This window comes from Chelonoidis abingdonii, chromosome 1, assembly GCF_003597395.2.
Source record: "Chelonoidis abingdonii isolate Lonesome George chromosome 1, CheloAbing_2.0, whole genome shotgun sequence".
Taxonomy (NCBI): Eukaryota; Metazoa; Chordata; order Testudines; family Testudinidae; genus Chelonoidis; species Chelonoidis abingdonii.
Genome location: NC_133769.1, coordinates 273333827 through 273358552, shown reverse-complemented (window position 1 = coordinate 273358552; position 24726 = coordinate 273333827). Strand labels below are relative to the sequence as shown.

The following is a 24726-nucleotide window of genomic DNA, read 5'->3' as shown; positions in this document are numbered from 1 at the left end:
AGGTCAAGCCCCTCTCCAGCCCACTCCCCATAAATTGAGGTCCCATTTCAGTGAGTAGCTGTGGATATTCTGGGTCCTTTCCACAAAAGACCCCAGAGGAAAGCCGTACATACTGACTTTCATGGACTTTGCCACCGATGGCCGGAAGCAGTAGCTCGAGAGCAACACCAGGGTTAAAATGTGTGCCAGGCCTTAGCAGACATTTTTTCCAGGGTAGGTTGCCCTCCGACAGTCCTTACAGATTCGGGAACTAATTTCCTGGCAGGACATGAAAAATCTGTGGGAAGCTCATGGGTGAATCACTTGGTTGCCACCCCTTACCACCATCAAACCAATGGCCTGGTGGAGAGGTTTAATGGAACTTTTGGGCCATGATACGTAAATTCGTACATGAACACTCCAATGATTGGGATCTAGTGTTTGCAGCAGTTGCTTTTTGCCTACAGGGCTGTACCACATCCCAGTTTAGAGTTTCACCATTTGAACTTGTGTATGGCCAAAGGTTAAGGGGCATTTCAGTGGTGAAGCAGCAATGGGAGGGTTTTATGCCTTCTCCAGGAACTAACATTCTAGACTTTGTAAGCAACCTACAAAAGCACTCTCTGACATTCTTTAGCCCTTCTAAAGAAAACCTTAAAGGATGTCAGGAAGAGCAAAAGGCCTGGTATGATAAACATACCAGAGAGTGTTCCTTCAAAGTAGGGGACAGGTTATGGTCTTTGAAGGTGCAACAGGCCATAAGATGGAAGCGTCATGGAAGGGCCATTCAGGTCCAACAAGCACCTGGGAGCTGTAAACTATCTCATAGCATTTCCCCACCTCACCTAAAGCCTAAAATGTATCATGTTAATTCTCTAAAGCCCTTTTATTCCAGAAATTAAAGGTTTGTCAGTTACAGCCCAGGGAGGAGATAAAGCTGAATGGCCTGAAGGTGTCTACTACGAAGGAAAAAGTGACAGTGGCGTGGAAGAGGTGAAACACTTCCGCGACCCTGGACGTCTGCAGCAACAGCAGATCAAGGAGCTGTGCACTAGCTTCGCCCAGTGTTCTCAGCCACCCCAGGACGGACTGAACGGGCATACCACTCCATTGACACAGGTAATGCTTACCCAATTAGAACCCCACCTCTACCGGGTGTCTCATGTCCAAGCTGCTATAGAATGAGAGATCCAAAACATGATACAGATGGGTATAATCCGCCCCTAACAGTGCATGGACATTCCCATGTTCTGTTCCCAAACCAGATGGGGAAATACACTTTTGCATGAACTACCGTAAGCTAAATGCTGTAACTCGTCCCAAACTATCCAATGCCATGCACCGATGAGCTATTGGAGAAATTGGGATGTGCCCAGTTCATCTCTACATTAGACTTAACCCAAAGGGTACTGGCAAGTACCGCTAGATGAACCGCCAAAGAAAGGTCAGCCTTCATCACCCATGCAGGGGTGTATGAATTTAATGTGCTTCCTTTCGGGTGCGAAATGGCACCAGCCACCTTCCAAAGACTTGTAGATGGTCTCCTAGCAGGATTGGGAGATGATGATGTGGCCATTTTTTCTGATTTATGGGCAGAACACCTGGAGCACCTGGAAAAAGTCTTTGAGCACAGCAGACAGGCAGGACTAACTGTTAAGGCTAAAGTGTCATATAGGCCAAAACAGGGTGACTTACCTTGGATGCCAGGTGAGTCAAGGAACGATAAATCCCCTACAGGCCAAGGTGGATGCTATCCAAAAGTGGCCTGTCCCAAAGTCAAAGAAACAGGTCCAATCCTTCTTAGGCTTGGCCGGATATTACAGGCAATTTGTACCACACTACAGCCAAAACGCTGCCCCACTAACAGACCTGACCAGAAAGACACAGCCAAATGCAGTTAAGTGGACTGATGAGTGTCAAACGGCCTTTACCCAACTTAAGGCAACATTCATGTCTGACCCTGTGCTAAGGGCCCCAGACTTTGACAAACCATTCCTAGTAACCACAGATGTGTTTGAGCGTGGTGTAGTAGCAGTTTTAATGCAGGAAGGACCGGATCAAGAATTTTATCCTGTCGCGTTTCTCAGCAAGAAACTGTCTGAGAGGGAAAGCCACTGGTCAGTCAGTGAAAAGGAATGTTACGCCATTGTGTATGCCCTGAAAAAGCTATGCCCATACATTTGGGGACGGTGTTTCCAGCTACAAACAGACTATGCTGTGCTAAAGTGGCTTCATACTGCCAAGGGAAACAACAAAAAACTTCTTCGATGGAGTTTAGCTCTCCAAGATTTTTATTTCAGGAGCTTCTAACAAAGTAGCTGATGCCCTCTCCCGTAAAAGTTTCCCAAAATCAACTGGTTAAAAATTGTCCTTAAAATGTGAGAAATCTTGTAGTTTTACATAACTAGTAGTATATGTAAAGGTGCATGTGCTTTATTAATCTGTTTATTCTAAAGTTCTAGGAAGAAATCACTGCCAGTGTGGTTCCACACTGTTTGAGATTGGGGGAGGGGGGCGTGTCATAAACAAATAGTTAAGGGTTAATGTCTTTTTTACTTGTAAAGGGTTAAGAAGCTCAGTAAACCTGGCTGACACCTGACCAGAGGACCAATGGGGGGACAAGATACTTCAAATCTTGGTGGAGGGAAGTCTTTTGTTTGTGCTCTTTGTTTTTGGGAGTTGTTCGCTCTTGGGACTAAGAGGGACCAGACGTCAAGCCAGGCTCTCCAAATCTTTCTGAATCAGTCTCTCATGTTTCAAACTTGTAAGTAATAGCCAGGCAAGGCGTGTTAGTCTTATTTTTGTTTTCTCAACTTGTAAATGTTCTTTTTCTGCTGAGAGGATTTTACCTCTTTTTGCTGTAACTTTGAACCTAAGGCTAGAGGGGGGTTCCTCTGAGCTATATGAATCTGATTACCCTGTAAAGTATTTTCCATCCTGATTTTATAGGGATGATTTTTACTTTTCTTTCTTTAATTAAAAGCTTTCTTTTTAAGAACCTGATTGATTTTTCCTTGTTTTACGATCCAAGGGGATTAGAGCAGGACTCACCAGGGATTGGTGGGGGGAAAGGAGAGGGGACTGGTTAATTTTTCCTTGTTTTAAGATCCATGGGGTTTGGAGCTGTGTTTTCCACGGAATTGGTGAAGTCCCTCAAGGCAACCCAGGGAGGAGAATGTTTTGGAGGGACAGAAAGTGCTCCAGACATTGGAATTCTGGATCGTGGCAGTGTACCAGATCTAAGTTAGTAATTAAGCTTAAAAGTATCCATGCAGGTCCCCACATCGGTACCCTAAAGTTCAGAGTGGGGAAGCAACCTTGACAGAAGTATTCTCCCTTTCCAGGTATCTCCTTCAGTTGGTCTTCCCTGTTTAGCTCGCTTCCTCCAAATGTGCGCATCTGCTAAATCCCAAATGGGATTTACTCCTAAACTGGGATTAGAAACAAAGGCAAAGAAAAGCATTTTACACCTACAATCCCAAACCTGCAAACACTTGGCAGCACAAGCCTGCAAGCCCCAGGGCAGGATTGTTGTTGGCAGCCTCCTGTTAAATAACAGGGAACACAGGGACCCGCCGCACTGCGGGGGGAAGGGGGGGGGGGAGGAAGAGCCTTTGGCTGGCTCTCGCAACCCAGCCCCTGGCTACTCGGGCCGTCTGCAGAGCCCGGCTCAGCCGCAGGCAGCAGCGGACCCTGGAGCCCCGGGGAACGGCTACGGCAGCCACGCGGGGCCCGCGCCCCGCCGCCACCAGCAAACCCGCCTCGCGCACGAAACTGCGCGCGCCCAGCTACCAGCGCCAAAGGGCAGCCACTGCGCTTCGTGCCAGCGAACCTCTCCTTCCCTTCTCCGATTGGTTCACTCAGCCGTGCGCGTGACAAACGCCTGGCCTCCGGTTGGCCGTTGGGGAAGCGTATGTCCGAAGAAGGGTTGGAGGCGGGTCGCTGTTTCCTAAGCTACAGTGGAAGAGGAGGAAGCTGGTGGCGGCAGCCTCATGTGCGCCGCTCCCTTGCCCCGTGATTGGCGGGGCAACTTTGCTCCGGGTCACGTGGCGGCGTGGCTCGCGCTGGCTGGTTGGCGGGTTGTTGCCTTGGCTACAGAGGAATAAGGGGCGGGATCTCCGCCTAGCTGAGCTGCCGCCTGTGAGCGCGGTGCCCCACCACCGGCAGCACCGCCCAGGAGAAGCTGTCGCGGCAGGAGCGTCCGCTGCCCGGGCGAGAGTGGGGCGGGGGNCCCCCCCGCCCTGGTATCCCCCTCACCACCACCCCTGCAACAACCGCCCTTGCTGTCAGATAGCCCCGGGGGACACAGAAGCGGGCTCTGGGGTGGGGGTTGGGCGGAGATGGCGGGAACGCCTGACAGTCACCCCAATGCAGCCAGCCCCCCACTACCGGGGGGGGGGGCGCGGAAGCGGCGATGGAGGGAGAGCGGGAGCTCTCCGCCCGCAGGCAGCGCGCCCCAGCCCCTTCCTACCGTCGGGGTCCCTGGAAGGACGAGGGCCAGGACATGCGGGATTTCTTCAAGCCGGGCCGGTGGCCGGTCTCCATGGCGTACGACGCGCGGTCCATGGCTTGGTAGTTCAGGTAGCGCTCCGTGTCCGAGTAGCCGCGGTGCCTCACCCGGCTGCCGCTGCCGGCCAAGTAGCGGCCTCGTCGCGCTGGCGGCGGCGGCGGCGGCGGCGGCGGCGGGAGGATGCGCGAGTACAAGGTGGTGGTGCTGGGCTCGGGCGGGGTGGGGAAGTCGGCGCTCACGGTGCAGTTCGTCACCGGCACCTTCATCGAGAAGTACGACCCCACCATCGAGGATTTCTACCGCAAGGAGATCGAGGTGGACGCGTCGCCCTCGGTGCTGGAGATCCTGGACACGGCCGGCACCGAGCAGTTCGCCTCCATGCGGGACCTGTACATCAAGAACGGGCAGGGCTTCATCCTGGTCTACAGCCTCGTCAACCAGCAGAGCTTCCAGGACATCCGCCCCATGCGCGACCAGATCATCCGCGTCAAGAGGTGACACCCCCCTGCCCGCGCCGCCGGGGAGCCGCCCTGCCCCGGGCCCCCGCCTTGCAGCCGCCAGCCCGGCTTCCCTGCCCCACCCAGCCCTCCGCCAGCCTCTCTCTGCCTGGCCCGGCTGCTCCCACCCCGCGCCCCCTGCGGCAGCCCGTGGCCTGGTGGGACCGGGGTGTTAATCGGTGCCTCGCTCATTAGAAATTGCCGGGCGCGGGGTTTCTCGCCGCTCTTCCCCGTGTCCTGGAAACTCTGGTATCAGGGCCTCCAAAGCCAGCCGCTTGCACTGGCCCTGGGCTGAAGCTCGGCTTGGTCCTGAGAGTGGAGGATGGAAGCAGGGCCGGCAGGAGATGCTGAGCCTCCTGGGGGCTTTGTGGTACAGACAAGTTTGCAATTTTCCTGTCTGAAATGTGCCAGGCTGCTAATCCCAGTGCAGGCGAGGGGCTGGTCTTAGTATAACCCTGTGACTGTGAGGGAGGTAGCTGGTGCTTGGGTGTCACCCACAACATCCTTTCTTAAAAGTACTTTACTAATCAATTATTTGGCAAAGAGGGATCTTACGGTGTGTGCATGGTACATACGTATTTAACTGAACACAAAATTTACCTCAACGGATGACTGCAGAGATTTTACTTACCTTCCCACACCACTTCAAGATACCAGAGCACAAATCCCTTCTTCAGTACAAAAACTGTGTATTTATTTAAGGAACACTGTGATGCTTAGGCCTTATCTACACTGTCATTTCCCTTACATCTCCCCTGGTTGTATTGCCACTGTTGTAGCTTTTGTGGTAATAGCAGTGCTTGGTGAATTAGGGTATATGGGCCATCTGTTTTTAACTACTATATCGCTGAGTTACAGTCTGAGAATGGTTGGATGACACTGGTTGAAATATAAGTGACTAGTGTACATTAATGCTACCACTAGTTGAGCTGCACTAGTGGCAGTACAACCATCTGAAATGTTTGAGATGTCAATGTGGATGAGGACATACCTGTTGCCAAACCATCTTATAGCTGGGTTTATTCCTGCCTGTGTAGATGAAAGTAATTTTCTAAGAACCATGTTTAAGCCTAAGTATCAACCAAAGTTAAATCATGGTTCCCCAACATGGACATTTGTTCTCTCTCTCTCTCTCTATATTGAAGAAAACTGTTTGTAATGTAATATATAATAGGGCCACAACTGTATTTCCATCTTCCTTAATGTAGTCAGGGCTTAGCAACAACATTTAATTATGTAAGTATGTTCATTACATTATACGTGCAAGCTGTCATTTGAGTTTCTAAGGTAGAGGTAAGTATTGTAATGGGTGAGGAGAAATACATTTTGGAAAAACATAATTCTCATTTCAGTGAAGATTTCTAAGTTCCTGGGTAGTAATTCCCTGTACATGTGCTTTATAACTTGTCATAGAAGATTATTTTCTCTTCATTTCATTTGATATAGTAGGGAAGTTTAAAGATAGAGGGTGGAATTTTCATATGAACCAAAGTGATTGAAGAGCACAAGCCCTATTGAAAGTCAGTTAAACTTTATCTGCCCTATGCCATTCATTGTTTCTCAACTTAAGGATTTTTTTAATTTTAAATAATTAGCTATTATGAGCTCTCATGTTTATTAAATTCCTATCAGATTTGCTTAGCTAATCTGTCAAAAACTGATCTTGCCGTCAGAAATTCAATTGGGATTGGAAAATTTAACTGACACTTTTTCAGTTTACATTATAATCAGTAACAGAGGTTCTGCAATCAGACCTAAATGTACAAATTGTAGATAGCTAAAGCAGAATAGAACCTGCTTGAACTTTCTTAGTTGACTTTAGTCAGCACTGCTACCAGTAGATTGACACATGCCTCTCCCTTTTTTTCTGTTGCCATCTACATTTGTAATAGATGCACTGTGGGATAGTTGTATGAGCAAGATGTCATAATACTACAGTGCTTTACAGAAATTAAAACTAGTGCAGGTCTGCAGCTGCTCATGGAAATACTTTGCCAATCTTTCAACTTTAAACGGGGACTTGATCTGTGCTTAATAAGGGGGGACACTAACTTTAAATAAAGGCATCTTGTTAAAAAATGCTAGCTAAAAGTCATTTGGGGTACTACTGTACTGACTATTAGTCTTGATGCCACCTGCTGCAGTTTTAAGTTCCTTTTTAAAATTTTTGATTTAAGTATTTTAACCCTTTTAGGTTTAGTAATCTTATGTATAGACTTGTAACCATAGTAAGTTTAAAAAAAAAAGTCATTAAATTGAATGTTGAAAGTGACATAAACTAAACCAAAAAAGACACTGGAATAAGAGTTTACACACAGATTATAGTGATTTAATTATACTGGTACAGTTGTGGTGGTGAATTTCCCCATGTACACAAGCCTGTAAACTCAGTCCTGTTTACAAGGGTTAGGGTTTTATGTCCTGACCCTGCAAACACTTATACACGTGTTAAATGATGGGGAAACTTTGTGTGCAAGAAATATTAGACTTTGTGTGGACACAGCTTCCAGTGGCCCTTGATGGATTCTGTGTTAGTGAGCAAAGAGAAGCAAATACTACCTTTTTGCCATTGAGTAGGAGATACAAAAAAGTTAAGAATGCTTACATTATACTATTGCACTGAGAATTTTTTCCCACAATGGGTGGACAACCGTGGAAACATAATTAACTGTGTATTGTTTACATTATGCAAACAATCCACTTAATTTCAGAAGGAGGTGGATTGTTGTCTGAAGAAATTTACTTGTTTGGACAAGGCTAAGCTGCTAGACCAGTGCTACCAAGAGTCAGGAGTGAGGTAAAAGCACAGCAGTTTTCAATGAAACAAAGGTTGAAAGTGACACACCCCAATAGGTTTTTAAGAAAATAAACTAGGTTAACAAAAAAGAGCTAATGAGTGCACAAGCCAAGAAATGTTCCTTTTGTTGAGCGGGATTAGATAAATTCTAACATTAGTAGGTGAAATATCGCATGATTCAAAAGCATTTACAGAGAAAGTGTTAAAATGCAGCTCCCACAGTTTATGTATGTTCCTATGCTGCAGTGTGTAACCGTGTTTTGGCTAGAAGTGTCCACATACATGCTAGCCAAGCCTGCCTCTGAGTGTCGACAGTGCACAGACTCTCACAACCCTTGCCTTAAAGCCATGTTCACACAGACGCTGCAGTTATGTGGGTTTGATGCTATGGTTTCTGGACACGTATCCCAGATTTCTTAACGCCTCACTATTTGGAGCTACTCTGGGAATCAGTGTGTGATATATTTTCTGTCCTTCCTGGGCCTCTGTGCAGAAGTGATTTTTAGCCCATCAGCTTACTTGGTTGAAGCACTTCCAGCTCTGCACACTTCTCACTTCTGTCTGTTCCAGCTGAGCCCATGTCATGGATCCAGTCAGGTTTTAAATCATGATTTAAATCACTAGTCAGGAAGACTCGATGTAATGAAGGATTTTTACATAAAAGTGCATTATTTTTGGTTGTTATAACCTTAATACATATTCTTCAATTCAGAGATAGAGGAAGGTTTCATTTTTAGAAGGTACCCACTATACATTTTTAAACTGTGATTTATTTTGAAAATTTTTCAGATTAGTTTTACAGCGATATCAGAAAATGAATGATTGTTTGGTTATTTCATTTACCAAAGGTAATTGAAGCAGATAGTTCACCTCCAAGTGACTTCATAAATATCTCCAATTCAACAGGTTAATCATTATTATTTGAAGGATTTTCTTGCCATGCTGTATTAGGAGAAGAACATCACCAGACATTTATTTAAACTTAAACACTGTTATGTATTCTGGATTTTTTTTTTCAAGAGCAAACATATAATATTATAACAAGACAAGCATATTAAATTTTTAATTTAGCTAAACATTCAAGTTTTTTAAAATCAGATTTGTTTTTGTTTGTTGTTTTTAACTAAAATAGTTTAAATGAAATATTAAAAAAAAAGTTAAATCAACTACGTCAGCCAAGTCAACACGAGAAACTTAAAATATTGGCTTCTGCAGCTAACTCGGTCATCTTCACCTTCGTTTTCCTGTTTGTTCATAATCTGGAAAAGAAAAACAAGCTTTCGTGCTTTTTCAGGTCCCAAACGATTTCTCAATTTGGAATGAATTAGTCCAAAGGAAGAAAATTATTCTTTCTACACTATAAGAAGAAGCTACTGCTGTTAAAAGTGAGAGATCACTTCAACAGTCTCTCAAACCAAGTGCTTAAGTGACTTCCACCAGTTCACTGGTGTGACTTTCTTTAAAACATCATCAGCAATCATATATTTCTGGTTCCCCCTTAGCTCTGAAGTTTATTATAGAGGGATGATTACTGGATGTCCATGAAATAGCCAACTCCTCTTCTTCAGCAGTTAAGGTTTGACCCTGGTACTGAGTATTGAGAATATTTTCAAGAAATGAGCTGGAGATAGTGCTTGTCACATTGGTTTTTTAATGCTTGTAATTTAACTCTGGAATTGCTCTTTTTAAGATCTGACTCAGTTCCTTTCAAATTTCAACAGAGTCCGCAATAAAATAGCTATTTCCCTTCATTTTGTTCACGGCTACAGAAATAGGCTTCAGGGTACTTAGCATGTGTTCAACATTTCTCTTAAGCTGAATGTTGAGAACTTTGGCAGTGACAGTGCCATTGATTTTGTTCACAAACATCTATTCTGTTGGGTAGACTGTATCCTGGTCTTAATTACTGAACCATGTATGGGTTCTCAGTCGTATGGAAAGGAGAGTTTGTTGCATAAACAAACTGGGCATTTTTTAATCAATTACTACTTTTTGTAATTTGCTGGTTCTTATCACAAACTTATCTACGGTTGTTTCTGGATGATGGAGATTTTTTTTTCTTTTTACCACAGGTAATATACTGTGGCTATGTGACATACATGATGTGACTGAAACACTGTCATTGGCAGATAACTCTGAAACTGTAGAAAGTGATGGTGATCTTGAAGGTGGATAGTCTTCACAATCCTGCATGTTGAGGATAGATTCTCCTAAACAAAATAAATCAATGCAGTTGTTTAATTATTATTACCATACTACTCATTTTGTATTACACATTGCATTCGCTGACACTCAATACTACTTTAAAGGTGAAATTGTAAAAGGTAGATCTGCCTATTTCAGCTATTTATTTTTATCACAACTACATCTAAAATGATAGTACCATAGAGTAACAACTATATTTTTTGCTCAAACATGAGAATTCAAGAATAGTCCATAAGGAAGACAGGCAGTCCTTAGGAAAGAAGCATTAAATAAAAAAGTTTACCAACCTGAAGATCCTGCATGTTCAGACATGTTCCTTTCATCATCTTCAATGCAACTTCCTCCTGAGAGGGAACACTTCTCATGATGTTTCATTCGGGCAGCCAGACCTTTCATTTCTTTGTTGCACTCTTTGCATTTTGCACGCATGCCTGTCTTACCCCATGTAGAGAAACTTCACTAAATATTCCCAAAGTGGGTCTCTCTTACAGCCTGCTACCATTATGGGTTTTCACTTCTAGTGAGAGAATGGTATAGTAGATCTCAAATCAATGAAGGCTACACTCAGACCCAAGACTTCTGGAATATGCTGCTGTCAAACAGTTTCACTTTTTTTTTCTACTGCCTGTCCCTCTCTTCTCACATTTATCTCCAGACTTCTTCTCCTTGTCCAGATCTATTCCGCCCCCAACGATCTTCTGTTCATTGAATTTAACTTTGGACTTTTAGAGAGAGGTGAGGGATTGACTCTGTGTACACAAATTTGCAGAGGGACACTAGGGTTGAGGTCTGTTATTTCTCACCTCTGTATATTTATTTAAAAGTTATTTTGTTGTTAACAAGCATGTTATCTCTGAAAACACAAATCCACAGTTTGAGAACTGCAAAACTGCAAAAGCATCTCTGATGGTATCTTCTGGACTGAGCACTGAGTCCCATTGGGTAGATAGAAAGATTAACCTAAATAATCTATACAGTAGCCTCTGGAACCACATAAGATTGGGTCCCTAATCCATGAACTATTGGAACTCATTTACAAAACTTTTCTTAAACATTACTTGAATATATTGTCTCATACTATAGAACTAGAATCTTTATAATCTGTATTCCATGATACATTATAGCTCAAAGATATCTCATCTTTATCTTTAGATAGGGTTTTTCCTCAAAAAGCATTTCATCAAAAAAAATCAGATTTTTTTTATTTTAATTTTTTTTAAAATCGTTGATTTATTTATTTTAATCCACCTGGGAGCCAGTGTTGGTGGAAGAGCTGCCCCTACTTGAGGCTGAACTGTCCATGCAGTAGGAAAGAAGTTCTACCAAATGATAGATGGAATTTCAGCGGCAGTTTCTGAATGGTGGAGGACACGGTACATGGAAGGGAACCCATTCATGGCAGTCTGGAGACACCTGTCCCTTTCTGCTATCGCTGCAGATTCCTCATGTGTTGACTGGTCCTGTTGTACAAGACAGTTAGCATAGCATGGTTGGATCACATTGTTATGCAGACCTGAGACAACCACCAGTGGCTTCAGAACTTTTGCATGTGGAAGCAGACCTTCTTAGAGCCTTATAGGGAGCTTGCCCTGACCCTTTGCCAGGACATGCAAATAAGGGAGGCCATAGCTGGGACTTATCCCTGTTCAGAAGCAGTTTTGCAAGGCTGTAGGCTCTGCCCTTTGCTTGGAGCAGTGATGAGCATCCATTCAAACTCCTTGTAATAAGGACAGATAAAGGGTGAGTTGTTGCACTTGCAGGCACCATCCTTAGTGTTGCAGTAGAGGGTCTTATGGTGTTTTGATGCACTCCCTCCGGAGTACACCAGTCCAGTTGATCTCTCTCCTCTATCAGCTTCTCAGAGATCTCAAGGAATTGTGGATATTGGGTGCCTATCCCAAAATCATGCTCCTTCCTGTAGTAAAATGTTAACAAGAACCCTGGAGTGCATCTCTAGGTAACGAGCAATACACTGAATATGCACCTTGTAATGCTGTTTGGCAGAGCTATGTGGAAAATAGGCTGTTCTATGTTTAAATTAAGGGTTAAATGCAGAGCAGGGATATATTGGCTGGGAGGTAGCTTTTGGTGGAGAGGGGTGAGCAGGAAGTGAGTAGATAGGACTGGGGCAAAGGAGGTGAGTGGGAAGTGAGCAGGTAGGACTGGAATGAACAGGCCCTAGGAATTGTGGGACATAGCTCTGGGAGTTTGTGTCAATGTGAAAGTGATACTTAACCACATGCTCTTTTGCAATTATATTATCTTAAATTTCTCTGGGCTTGTCTAGGCACACAAATTGCACTGGTTTAACTAAATTGTTTTTTACAATATTTCAGTTAAATTATGCAAATCTAATGTGGACACTCAAATAAGTTTACACCTGGCTTATGCAGACTGACTTAAAACAACATACGTCGGATCCACACCAATTTAAAAGTGATGTAAATTCCTAATGAGGGCAGTTTACCTCAAATCAGTTTTTTAAACAATTTCGGTAACACCAGTGCAACTTTTGTGTGAAGACATGGCCTCAGTCAGTTCAGTTGTCCTAATAATTGGAGGAAGTTCAAGTTAAAATATTACGAGCTAATATGATTTTAAATGTGTAATTGTGTACCTTAAAGACATGCTCACAGAACTGATTATATGGTGGTATAATGTGTTGTGATAAAAGATGAATTGGTTAACTTCTCCGTGGAGCCAAAAGGGGTATGACATAATATAGACTAAAGATGTGCTGAATTGCCTTGGTATAAATAGTAATTCATGCAGGGACTTTATTGATTTACTTCAGATTTCTGGAATTAAATCTGTACTCTAGGAACTGTATCCATAGTGCTGGAACTGAATTATACTGCTATGAGAGAAAGCATCTCAACAGAGGGTTGTCCTTCTGCAAAGTTTTTATTAACCACTTGGGAGATGTTTTACTAACTTGAAGGACGTTAAGCTTTGTTCTGAGGTGACTAAGATAACACACGACTCTCTGGATGTGTCTGCACTGCAGTTGGGCATGAACTCCCTGCCTGGGTGGTCAGACTCATGCTAGCTGGGCTTGAGCAAGTATGCTAGAAGTAGTGTGGATATTACAAATCTGGCAGAGAGACAGACTAGCCGCTCACACTCGGACATGGGGCATCAGTTGTGCTTGAGAACCCCAGTCACTGCCCGAGCTTCAATGTCTGAGTTGCTGTTTCTCATGTGCCAGCTCGAGCCCTTCTAGGGTGAGTCTGTCTGCCTGGGCTAGGAGGCTCACTCTGAGCTGTAGTGTATGCATACCTCCTACTACTTTAGACAAGAAGCTCTTCCTTTTCTGCCAAGGCATAAAAACCAAATGATATGCCTCCAGACTCCTGTATGGGTGTTGGTGGAGAGCAAAACTTCTGCAAGCTTGAATAACTCTTAAACCATTATTTTTAATTATTTTTTTTTCAGATTTTTGGTGTCTTAAAGCTAGTGTCATTGCAAAGGGGCTGATACTTTATAAAAAAAAAAAAGGGGGGGGTGCAGGGGGCAAAAGCAACCCCTGAAGTGTAGTACTTTCTCTCTATAGCATCTAGTTCTGCAATCCAGTGAGTGGCAACCAAGTTCCCAGGGGTGAACATGGTAACACAGGCTTGCATATGTTTGCGAGGGAATCTGTAAATACTCTTAGGAGCAGAGATACTTCCCTCTCCTTTTTTGGTAGATGTCATCTCCATGTTGAAAAGAACTTGAATACTCTTATTCTAAATAGTTCTAATTTAATGATGTGACACTGAAGTTCCTGAATTATAATTCTTTATAAGACAGGTGTTGCCGCTAAGTAGGTTTTGAATTAATAGTCAGGTCTGTGCTTAAAGATTGTAAAAGTGTAATTTTAATGAGCTAGAGAAAATCCTATTACAACAGTTTAAAATGAGTTTTGTAATGGGTGTGACTTTTTCAGTGTAACTTGGTTAAAGGAGCATGAGAACATTTTCACTTTGAAGTCTGAAACGGTCTTACAATACAGTCTGCTGGCCTTTCATGTAATTGCTTTTTAAACAAGCTTAAGCATTTGAATATTTGTTTCTAGAGAACACTTTTTTCTATTTTGCTTATTAACCAATATTTTTCCTTTAGTTTATCCCAGTTTATTCAAGCCATAAAATAATAAAGACGAAAATAGTTAACTAAAGCTCAAATGCTTAAATTAATTCTGTTAAATCTGGTCAGTTCACACCAGTGTGTGGAAGGGACTCCTGTCTGGGAGTGTGCAAGCCACTTGCACACACTAGTGCAACCAGGGACAAATACCGGTGAGTCTGATGTCCACCCTAGTGGGTAGGGCTGGGGGTGGGACAGCCATGCCGGAGGAGTTACTTGGTCTGGCTGCTGGCTCCTGCAAGCGGCAGCCCACCATGTTGCTGCTTTTGCTCCTGCAGTTTCTGGTAGAGCCCTGCAGCTCCAAGGATATCTGCATCCATGCATATAAATTTTGTATCCGTGGAGGGCTCTAATTAGGGCATGTTTTTTCTGCTATTGTGTAAATATGATTAACTGCAGAACAAACTAATGTAAACTGAGAATTTACCACTCTAGTGACAACTACCTAGCATTTGTTTTTAAATTCCTTTAATAGAAAGGTTTGATACATAACTGTAATTTCCAAATGTACAGCTAATCAGCCTATCAAAGACCTTCACCCGCCTCCACTATAGGCTTGACATCACACATCCAAAACTGGGATAGTATACAAGCCTGTTTGGTGTCAGGAAGGAGAAAGATAACCAATGAGCCTTGGTCTTGCCTTGTTTTTGGATGCAATATTTTAAAAAGCATCCAAGGCTTGTATGTAAAAGGACACATTTTTGAAGTAGACTTCTTATAGTGGGAAAGAGTCTCTCAAATAATACCACATATACCACTCGAGTGGGCATAGTATTTAATATGGAGATAGAAGGAAATGCATGACAGGGCCACCCTGTCACACTTGTATTGGATTCTGTATTGCATTGAAATAAAGTAGTCTTGCATGATTCATAGACTTGTAGATGACGAATGTGTAAGGAAGGAAATTGATTTAGAGAAGTATCTAAAAACACTGTTCTTTCAAAAATTTTGAGTTCATATAAGGTGCAATGCCCAAAATGCATATGAAGCCAGAATAGTTGTGCTTTGTTATGGCCTGCTAAAGGGATTATGGGTAGGGAAGAGGAGGAAGAAATTAACCATCAGTCTAAAGGTAGGCTTTGCAAACATTAAGGGGCCTTGCAGCTTCCTCTCCAGCCTAGGCAGCTGGACTGAAGTAGTAAATCTCTCTTCTTTTCCCCTATGTTGTTGTTCTTTGCTCTTGGATTGACATGAGCACTAATCCAGTGGTTTACCCCATCCTAATTCTCCCCTTCCTGCTGGCAAATGTGATGTTGGTGTGTAGCCCACAGCTGGGTGCAGCTGCTTTATGTAAAGAAGTTTTATAAAAGAAACCTGAAGGACTGTAGCAGCCTCTGCTGAGGGTGGCTCTGATTTAGCACTTGATTCCCCTTCTGTGACTGAAGCCCAGTTGACAAGTACTCTGGGCTGTCTATCTATAATTCAGCATTGGAGTGCCTCGCAACACTTCTGTGAGATAAGGAAGTATTACAATTCCTGTTTTACAGGTGAGGAGACTGAAGCACAGACAATGCAGTGTCATCCACGAGAACTCAACCATGTTCTGCAGATTCTGGATAATACAGGGTACTGGAACATGTGGTGCTATTTCCCCTGCTGTATCCCCGTAGCTGTGCTCCTTGAGACCACTCCCTAACCCCACCACGGGGTGGTAACACCACCATGTAGGAGCCCAGCATAACCGAACCATCCAGTGTGCTTGGCAACTTCCTGACACTCAACCACAGAAGGACAAGAAGTAAAGAAAAAACATTCACTCTCCTGTGTATAGGAGCCACCCCCCATTCTCGTGTGCTAATCACCCCCTCCACTGCGCTGTACTGAATTTCAGACTGTTTCAGTTTAAATCAGTTTTTCGGGTTTACAATCCCTGTTCGGTTTACTTTTGGCTGTTATGTACTGGCATAACTTAAGCAATAAAAGCCATTAGTCATAAAGAATCTGCAGTGCATGTGTGGTACACACACACTTTCATAGGTTGTCATTTCTTACAAAAATATAAAGGCACAGACAAGATACAGAGTGCAGCAACAAGGCACTTCTGTCACGCATAAAAAACAATTCCAGTACTCCCAATACAAAGACACACACCAATGCAGTTAACCGCTACACATTTTCAGACCCCAGATTCAAACACAGAACAAAAAGCAATCCTGACAGCATTGCCCTGGTGGCTTACAGTTTCTGGTGGACACCTTGATGGCTGCTCATACTGGTGAGCAAGTCTCTGTACCTCAGCCTCCCGCCTATTGTCAGAACTTTCTCCCTGACTCGCATCAGTATTGTACAAAATACAACACACACACATTATCTAAAACAAGTTTTATTCTAGACATAAGACAACACTATCTAGTTTTGAGATGTTCAACTACATGCTCCACTGTCATTCTGCAACTATGGAGGAAATAGTTAAACAGTTCCCTTCTTCATCCTGTAAACAGCTTCATTAGCTAGGGAAGCAAAGGATAAGCTGGGTCTTCCAGGATGTTCAGAGCAGTCTCTACACAATTGATGTCCATAGTGATCCTGGGGGCAAACACCATTATTCATTAAGGTAAGCAGGTGTGAATTCCAAACGATCCAGGCATGGTGGACCTTTCCGGATCACCCGGCATTTATATTTGTAAACCTACCTCAGTGGTCAACCAGACCGAGGAGCACTTGTTCATAAACTCCAAGGCCTGATGAGAGAGGCAACTGATAAGTGCACAAGGGTTCCATCAGTTGCCCAGTACCATTCAGGAGCCCCTTATATCCCATGCCATCAATAATCTGAGCATTACCAAGCTTTATAACCCAGTTCACTGGTACCTTGGTTCACTTTCACCAGTATGCCGGCACAGAGCTGCATGACAGTGGCCCACACAGTCAATCTCTGCATACTGAATTGGTTGTTGATGGGCTCGTAACAGTTGTGGGTGGTCAGCTTCCAGATAGCAATGATGAACTGCTTCTTAGTGGTTATGGGCCATTGCGTGCTGGTTGCTGTCACTGCAGTAACAGGATCAGTTCAGCACAAATATCAAAGAAAGATGCCTTTGCCATCCTGAAAGTGTCTCGCAACTGCTGGTCTGTGCAGATCTGCATAACAATCCTCTTGCATCAATCAGTTCTGGTTTCCTGAGCCCGGAAACAATTCTGCATTATGTGAAGCTGCTTCAAGAAGATCTCAGAGTAACCATTCTTTGGTGGTGGTGTCCTCATTCATCTGCTGCTGGAGAAGCCACTGTTGTAGCCACATCTGCTTGGTGCTACAGCAGTCAGTCTGAAACAGAAGCCACTCAATGCTGAGAGCTCTTATCGAGCACAAATAGCCTGTACAGCTGTAGCTGCTAGCATGGGGTGCGTATCAGTTTTGCTCCCATATTGGCTGATAGCAGTTCAAAAATCATTGCTAGCCCATCCAGAAACAGAGGAAGGATGGGATAGAGAAGGAGTGGAATCATGGAATTTTTTGGTGTCTGACACTCTTCCCCCTCCAATCCTGAAATTCCCAGGCTTCCAGTATGCATTCCCACAGTACTCCATTGAGGAAAAATCCCAGAATGCACATAGCAGAGCAAAGGACCATGGAATACCTGCCTGATACGCTGAATGTTTAGTGCACTCCAAGCTCTCACTGTACATACACAATGATGCAAGTGGAAAGAGGATATTGTTGTCCCATCTGCATGCTCTTAGTGTGGCTTACATACTGCATATCGACTCACTGTGAGCTAAGGCTCCCATTTAGACAAGCCCTGAGTGAATTGCTGTAGGTCATACGAAGGCTGGGACAAAGCAGGGAATCAAACCTACATCTCCATGTCCCCGGTTAATACCCTATTAATTGGACCACTCTTCTTCTCTTGTGGGTTCTGTGCTCTAGTGAGGTTATGGGCTAACATTTGAGCCTAAGTGAGAGTGATTATAAAAATTAAAAGGAATTTGAAAAATGTACTTATGAGACTTTTTGAAAAAATGTAACTAAAAACCAAAAATGCTGAATTTTTAGGTGGTATGCAGCTTGTAAATTTGGTAGGCAGTGACTAGCTTTGCAGCTGTTCTGATTGCACAATCAACTAAGTGCACAAAACTGTATTAATGTGACATTAAGATTGCCCAGTTAACATTTTTAAATGTTTGCATTGTTTCCTGATCTTTAAGACCTAATTTTTAAACCTGGGTCCCAAAGTTAGGCATTTTAATGAGCAGCTTGATTTTTCAGAGGTGCTGAGCCTTCCTGCTTTCAGCAGCATTTATTGGTGTTCAGCAACTCCAGAAATCAAGCTACTTATTTAGGTGCCTGATTCTGGACACCCAAGTTTTAAAATTTTTGGCTGAACATTCTATAGCAATAAAACCACATTGCGCGCACAACTTCTTTCATGCTTTTCTTTGTAAATGTGTAGTTTAATAAACTTCTTGTAAAATATATATAAGTAAAGTGTACTCCATATGAAGTGGCTAAATTTTATGGTGCTATAAAAACCTTTGCTTTTATGTTTCTTCCCTTTAAGTCTGCAACCCTAGTGTTGCACTGAGAGCAGATTTGTGGACCTCACTGAAGGAAATTCAAGTGAAACTGAAGGTTTGCCTTGAGCTCTAAATGTGGTGAGGGCTGTGGTCATTGTTTCTTGAGAGTTCTCTAGTATCTAGGTACAATTTATTTAAAAGCTTCTGTATGTCGCTTGCTGCTCAACAGTTTCATGGTTCCAGTGGAATGTAGCTGTCATAGGAGGTCATGGTTGCAGAAGGAGAAGGATCTCTCAAGAATGAGGGCCAGGCCCATGGAGGGTTTTGAATATCTAAATCAAGATCTTGAACGAGATTTAGTGGAGAGAAATTGCAAAGATCAGAGTGCTGCATTTATGTGTTCACAATGACCGTTGTTGCTAAGCAATTAGACTGTATCTTTTGGAGCTGTTCCAGAGTGTATAACTTTTTATTTTTAAATTAGATGAAATAGCCAAGTCTAAAGGTCACGAATGCATGCATTACAGGGGCCAGGACTGAGTCAGGGAAAGGTGTAGTCTTGAAGATGGGACAGGAGTACTTGATGGTCCACGGCATCATGAATATGGATGCTTTTCTTCTGTCTGTAGACAGGACGAGTTCATCCTCGAGAGCTAAAAGTATTCTCTGTATCGTGGCCTACCCTGAAGCCTGACTGAAGGGGATCTTGAATACTGGCAACTAAAATATGGCATTGGGATAGTGTAGTTTTTTGATGGTTTGCTAGCTTGCTGAGAAAAAACCTGCAACCTCACTAGGACTGAGCAATGATTTAGTGTTAGCTAGACCATTGAATGTTAGAGTGGCTATTGGACTCCTTATCAAAGGAGGTGTTAGCAATGCATTAGTAAGTGTCTAGGTATTCCCTGCTCTCTTACTATCTAAGACGGACAGTGGTTAGTCTCTTGTGGTGACTCTAATTCCAGTCAGTGCTGCTATGACGCGTATGAACAAGGTTGAATTTTTGGAAGGAAGGTGGTGTTTTTGGTTCTGTGCATGGCTTGTTTTTGGTAGCACATGAAGTCATCCCAGATGTGGGTGATTTTCTCAAAAATGAGAAATTTAAGGGAGATGAGTCCAGTCCTAGTCCTGAGATAACTGGATGCATGTGACGAAGTGGGTATTCACCCACGACAGCTCATGCTCCAAAACGTCTGTTAGTCTGTAAGATGCCACAGGATTCTTTGCTGCTTTTACAGATCCAGACTAACATGGCTACCCTTGATACTTCTCTAGACTTGTTACTTTCCTTCAGGATTTGTGTTAATTATCTCCCAGTGACTTTAGTTCATACAATCATAGATTTTTAAGGTCAGAAGTCCTCAAATTGTGGTTTAAAGACTTCAAGGTGCAGAGAATCCTCCAGCAAGTGACCTATGCCCCATGCTGAAGAGGAAGGTGAAAAGCCCACAGGGCCTCTGCCAATCTGCCCCAGAGGAAGATCCCCTCCCGACCCCAAATGTGGCGATCAGCTAAACCCTGAGCATGTGGGTAAGACTCACCAGCCAGACACCCAGGAAAGAATTCTCTGTAGTAACTCAGATCCCACTCCATCTAACATTCCATCACAGGCCATTGGGCATATTTTCCACTAATAGTCAAAGACAATTAATTGCCAAAATTAGGCTATCCCATCATACCATCCCTTCCATAAACTTATCAAGCTTAGTCTTGAGGCTAGATATGTCTCTTGCCCCCACTGTTCACCTTGGAAGGCTGTTCCAGAATCATCACTCCTCTGATGGTTAGAAACCTTCATCTAATATCAAGTCTAAACTTCCTGATGGCCAGTTTATCTTCATTTGTTCTTGTGTCCACTTTGGTACTGAGCTTAAATAATTCCTCTCTCTCCCTGGTATTTAATCCTCTGATATATTCATAGAGAGCAATCATATCTCCCCTCAGCCTTCTTTTGGCTAGGCTAAACAAGCCAAGCTCTTTGAGTTTCCTTTCATAAAACAGGTTTTCCATTCCTTGGATCATCCTAGTAGCCCTTCTCTATACCTGTTCCAGTTTGAATTCATCCTTAAACATGGGAGACCAGAACTGCACGCAGTATTCAAGATGAGGTCTCACCAGTGCCTTGTAGAACACTAACACCTCCTTATCTCTACTGTAAATACCTCGCCTGATGCATCCCAAGACCACATTAGCTTTTCTCATGACTGTATCACATTGACAGCTCATAGTCATCTTGTGATCAACCAATACACCAAGGTCCTTCTCTGTTACTTCCAACTTATGCGTCCCCAGCTTATAACAAAAATTCTTGTTATTAATGCCTAAATGCATGACCTTGCACTTTTCACTATTAAATTTCATCGTATGACACTTACTCCAGTTTAGAAGGTCATCCAGATCTTCCTGTATGATACCCCGGTTCTTCTCTGTATTGGCAATACCTCCCAGCTTTGTGTCATCTGCAAACTTTATTAGCACGTTCCCACTTTCTGTGCCAAGGTCAATAATAAAAAAATTAAATAATCTGAAATAATGCTTGCAGAAATCCTGTAGTTTCCCCATTGAGTCAATACAATGACTAGCCTATAACATTTATCACTTATAAAATTGCTACAATAATCTGAGTATTCCGTGTCTGTAGCATCTCTTGGTCTGTTCTTACAAAAGCGTGGTCTGTTCGTCACTTAATATATGTATAGTGCTTTTATTCTTTGGATTACTTTGCAGATGTTAAATATTCAACATCCTGTGAAGTAGGTAAGTACTATTAGCTACTCTTTACAGATGGGTAAACTGAGGCCCATAGAGAATATGACGTTCCTAAGGCTGCATAAGGAATTCATTTTAGAGCCTGGGTTAAAATACAAGGAATGTTTTTTGGTCCCCAATCGCTCACTTAGAGAATGCTTCATTCTCTAGAGCAGGGGACTAGGAATCAGAACTCCAGAATTTTCTTCTTAATTCTGCCATTGAGTTGCTATGGGACTCTGGGTAAGCAACTTAACCACTCCAGACCTTGTTTTACGCCTGCAGGAATTCTGCATCAAAAAATTAAAAAATCTGCTCACAATTATTTTATAATTCTGCATATTTTATTTGTCAAAATAACACAATATAATCATGCCAGTTTCAATTCTTTTGGTAATGTGTGTAAACTACAATACAATGAATGGAGAATGGCAGTGGGGAGCATTGGAGGAAATCTCCAAACCTTGATTGTGTAATAGTAATGTAGCTAGGCTTGATCCTTTATTTCTAGTTATTAGTCAACAAATACGTGCAGCCATATGCTGAATGTTGCATCATAGGCAAATAACAAGCAAGTGAGGGCTAGGGAATCAAACTCACAATTTATATTGGCTACTGACCATCCCCAGAAATGTCAGTAGTACACAGTTCATGGAGCACATTTTGATAGGAAATTTTTTTCAGTCCAAAAATTTAGACCAGTTCTCACTAAGGTACCATGCTCAAATAAATTTGTTAGTCTCTAAAGTGCCACAAGTACTCCTGTTCTTTTTGCGGATACAGACTGACATGGCTGCTACTCTGAGACCTGTCATAAGGTACCATAAGCATTTATAATGCCATACTGTCATTTACAATAAAGCTCCTTTACAGTTACACCACTCTAGCAGTGTAAAGGAGCTTTAAAACTTTGATATATGTCTTATTCTCCTGGGAGAGTTGACTAAGAATGGGAACAGTTCACTAACGATGAAAACAACTAAGCAGGCAGGCTGCTACTTTGTGCTCTGTCTGAGGGGCAGAGCCTGCCTCACGCCAAACACCCCGAAGCCCTGTCCCACCATGTTTGGCATGTCACAATAGCGAGCCAGAGGGACAGTCAATCTCTCTCTCGCTTGCATGCCGAGCCCCACATTCCTGGTGGTGATTGACATCTCCCCATGCATGCATGCATGCTCACTCTCCTCTCCCCCTGCACAAGTGGGGAGGGGCAAGTGACCGCTTTTGGGGGTTCCCTTTGCTTCCCCTCCAAAGTCATTTTTCCTTGGGGAAGCAAAGAAATCTGTGGACAACATGAATTCTGCACCCAGACAGTGGCGCAGAATTCTCCCATAACTATGTTTTACCTACTTATAGAATGACTTTAAAAATTCCTATATTACACCCATATGAGGATTGCTTAATGAATTGTTGCTCCATTCTTATGCAATCTAACAGCTTCCAGGACTGTTGAAAATTAAATGCATGTGATTGGTAAACTGGAATGAATTACTAGCATCACAATGTCTTTTTACAACTGTTCTTTATTGAGTTACCTGAGAGCTAGAATAACTTCTGTGGTTTGGGCAACTAAGACACTTAAAAGCTATGCAGGAATCTAGGTGTTTTAAAATGTGGAGACATCTTCAGTTGGTATAAATCTGTATAGCTAAGTGGAAGGTAATGGAACTTTTTTTTTTTTTTTTTTTTTACACATGATGAGGATCTAGCCCACAATGTTAAAATTGTGATGCTAACAAAATATAGAAAATTTTAAGTTGAGGGAAAATGTTTTCCTTGCCTAAGCTTCCCGAAGTGATAGAAGCAGGGATGCATTCTGCTAGTTTATAGATTCCAATACCAGAAGGGCCAATTGTGATCAACATCCACTCTGACCTCCTGTCCAGCACAAGCCATAGAATTTCCCCAAAATAATTCTTACAGCATATCTTTTAGAAAAATATCCAATCTTGATTTAAAAATTGCCAGTGGTGAAGAATCCACCATGACCTGTGGTAAATTGTTCCAGTGATTAATTACTCTCACTGTTAAAAATATATACCTTATTTTTGTTCTAAACTCCATTTGAAGAATTCTGTGGGACAAATAGTCTAGTGCACACAGTGCTCTCTATCTTGAGGATTTTACGTTTTAAATCCTTCCACAGAATGCTGGAAATGGATATAAGGAAGATCTTGCTGGGTTTAAAAGTAGAGTATCTTGCTTTTATGGAGTCTGCCATCATATTCAAGCTATGGGAAAGTTCCTCAGTCAAGACAGGCACAGGCTAAATTACTAAATTGCATTCTAAGTGGCATAATTTATAATGAACTACTCTGTGTTTCCTTATAGACTAACAGACGTTTTGGAGCATGAGCTTTCGTGGGTGAATACCCACTTCATCAGATCCAGACTAACACGGCTACCCCTCTGATGCTCTGTGTTTGGCTTTGGCAATCTTAAGTTACCATTTGATCACTTAAGATATTGTATCATGTAATCTAGTTTACTTAGCTAGGCATTGATACGATTCTTGCCACTAAAGTTGCAGAAGTCTAAAATGGAGATAAATACTTTCTCTAACCAAGATCTGTCTGCAGACCTTATTTATAGTATCACTGTCTCTGCTAATATCTGTAGTCCTTTACAGCTCCTGAGTACAGGGAACTCATAGTAACAAGAGGCAAGAATAAACTTTAGAGTCTGAAATAACAAGCTAAAGAAGGATTACAAGTACAAAACTTTTCTGATTATCATGAACACTACAGTCATTGATGTAAAAGTGGTATTTGAATTATTATTTATGAATAATGATACAGGGCACCATCAGACATGAAATAACCATAAATTTTCTTTAAATCCAATGGCGAAATGATAAATATTCAGTTGCTTTAAATGTGCCTAAATAATAAGCAGTTGACTACATCCAGTAGAGCAGCATACATTCATAAGCATATGATCCGTTACTCACAATGTGCCAGAGAATAGTTCTCTCATCCTGCTTTGCTCCAGCATGATGAGACCGGATTTGATAAAGAACCTTCAGATTTATGGCTCTCTTTATACCTTTCAGCTAATCTATTAGCTCTAGCAAAAACCTTGCCTGAAGCATTTTATCCTTGATATTTTCCTTCCCTCAAAACCATCTCCTCTTTTTTTTCTCTCCCTCCGCCCTTGTTTATCAGCAGAACAGTGGAAAGGTTTGTGCTGCTTTCATTTAAGACAGTTTTTCTTTGCCTTGTTACTGCAGTCCTGTATTTTATCAGTTACTTTTAAACCATCCATCCTTCCCACACTACTTCTGGTCTTAGCGTCTTCTCACAGTTGTCAAGGTATTTTTCCCACTTTGAACTTTAGTGTCCAAAAAGTGGGGACCTGCATGTACCCTTCTAAGCTTTAATTCCTGGCTTAGATCTGATAGC

The 24726-nt window shown here is 42.6% G+C and overlaps 1 protein-coding gene across 1 annotated transcript in view; it reads left to right on the top strand.

The window, feature by feature from the left end:
- Positions 1-4627: 4627 nt before the first annotated feature.
- RAP2A (RAP2A, member of RAS oncogene family) overlaps positions 4628-24726 on the top strand; it is a 33967-nt gene continuing 13868 nt past the window's right edge. Inside the window, exon 1 of the mRNA XM_032771447.2 lies at positions 4628-4983. Within this exon, the coding sequence (XP_032627338.1) occupies positions 4670-4983 (314 nt within the window). The 5' untranslated portion in view covers positions 4628-4669. The remainder of the gene's footprint in view (positions 4984-24726) is intronic.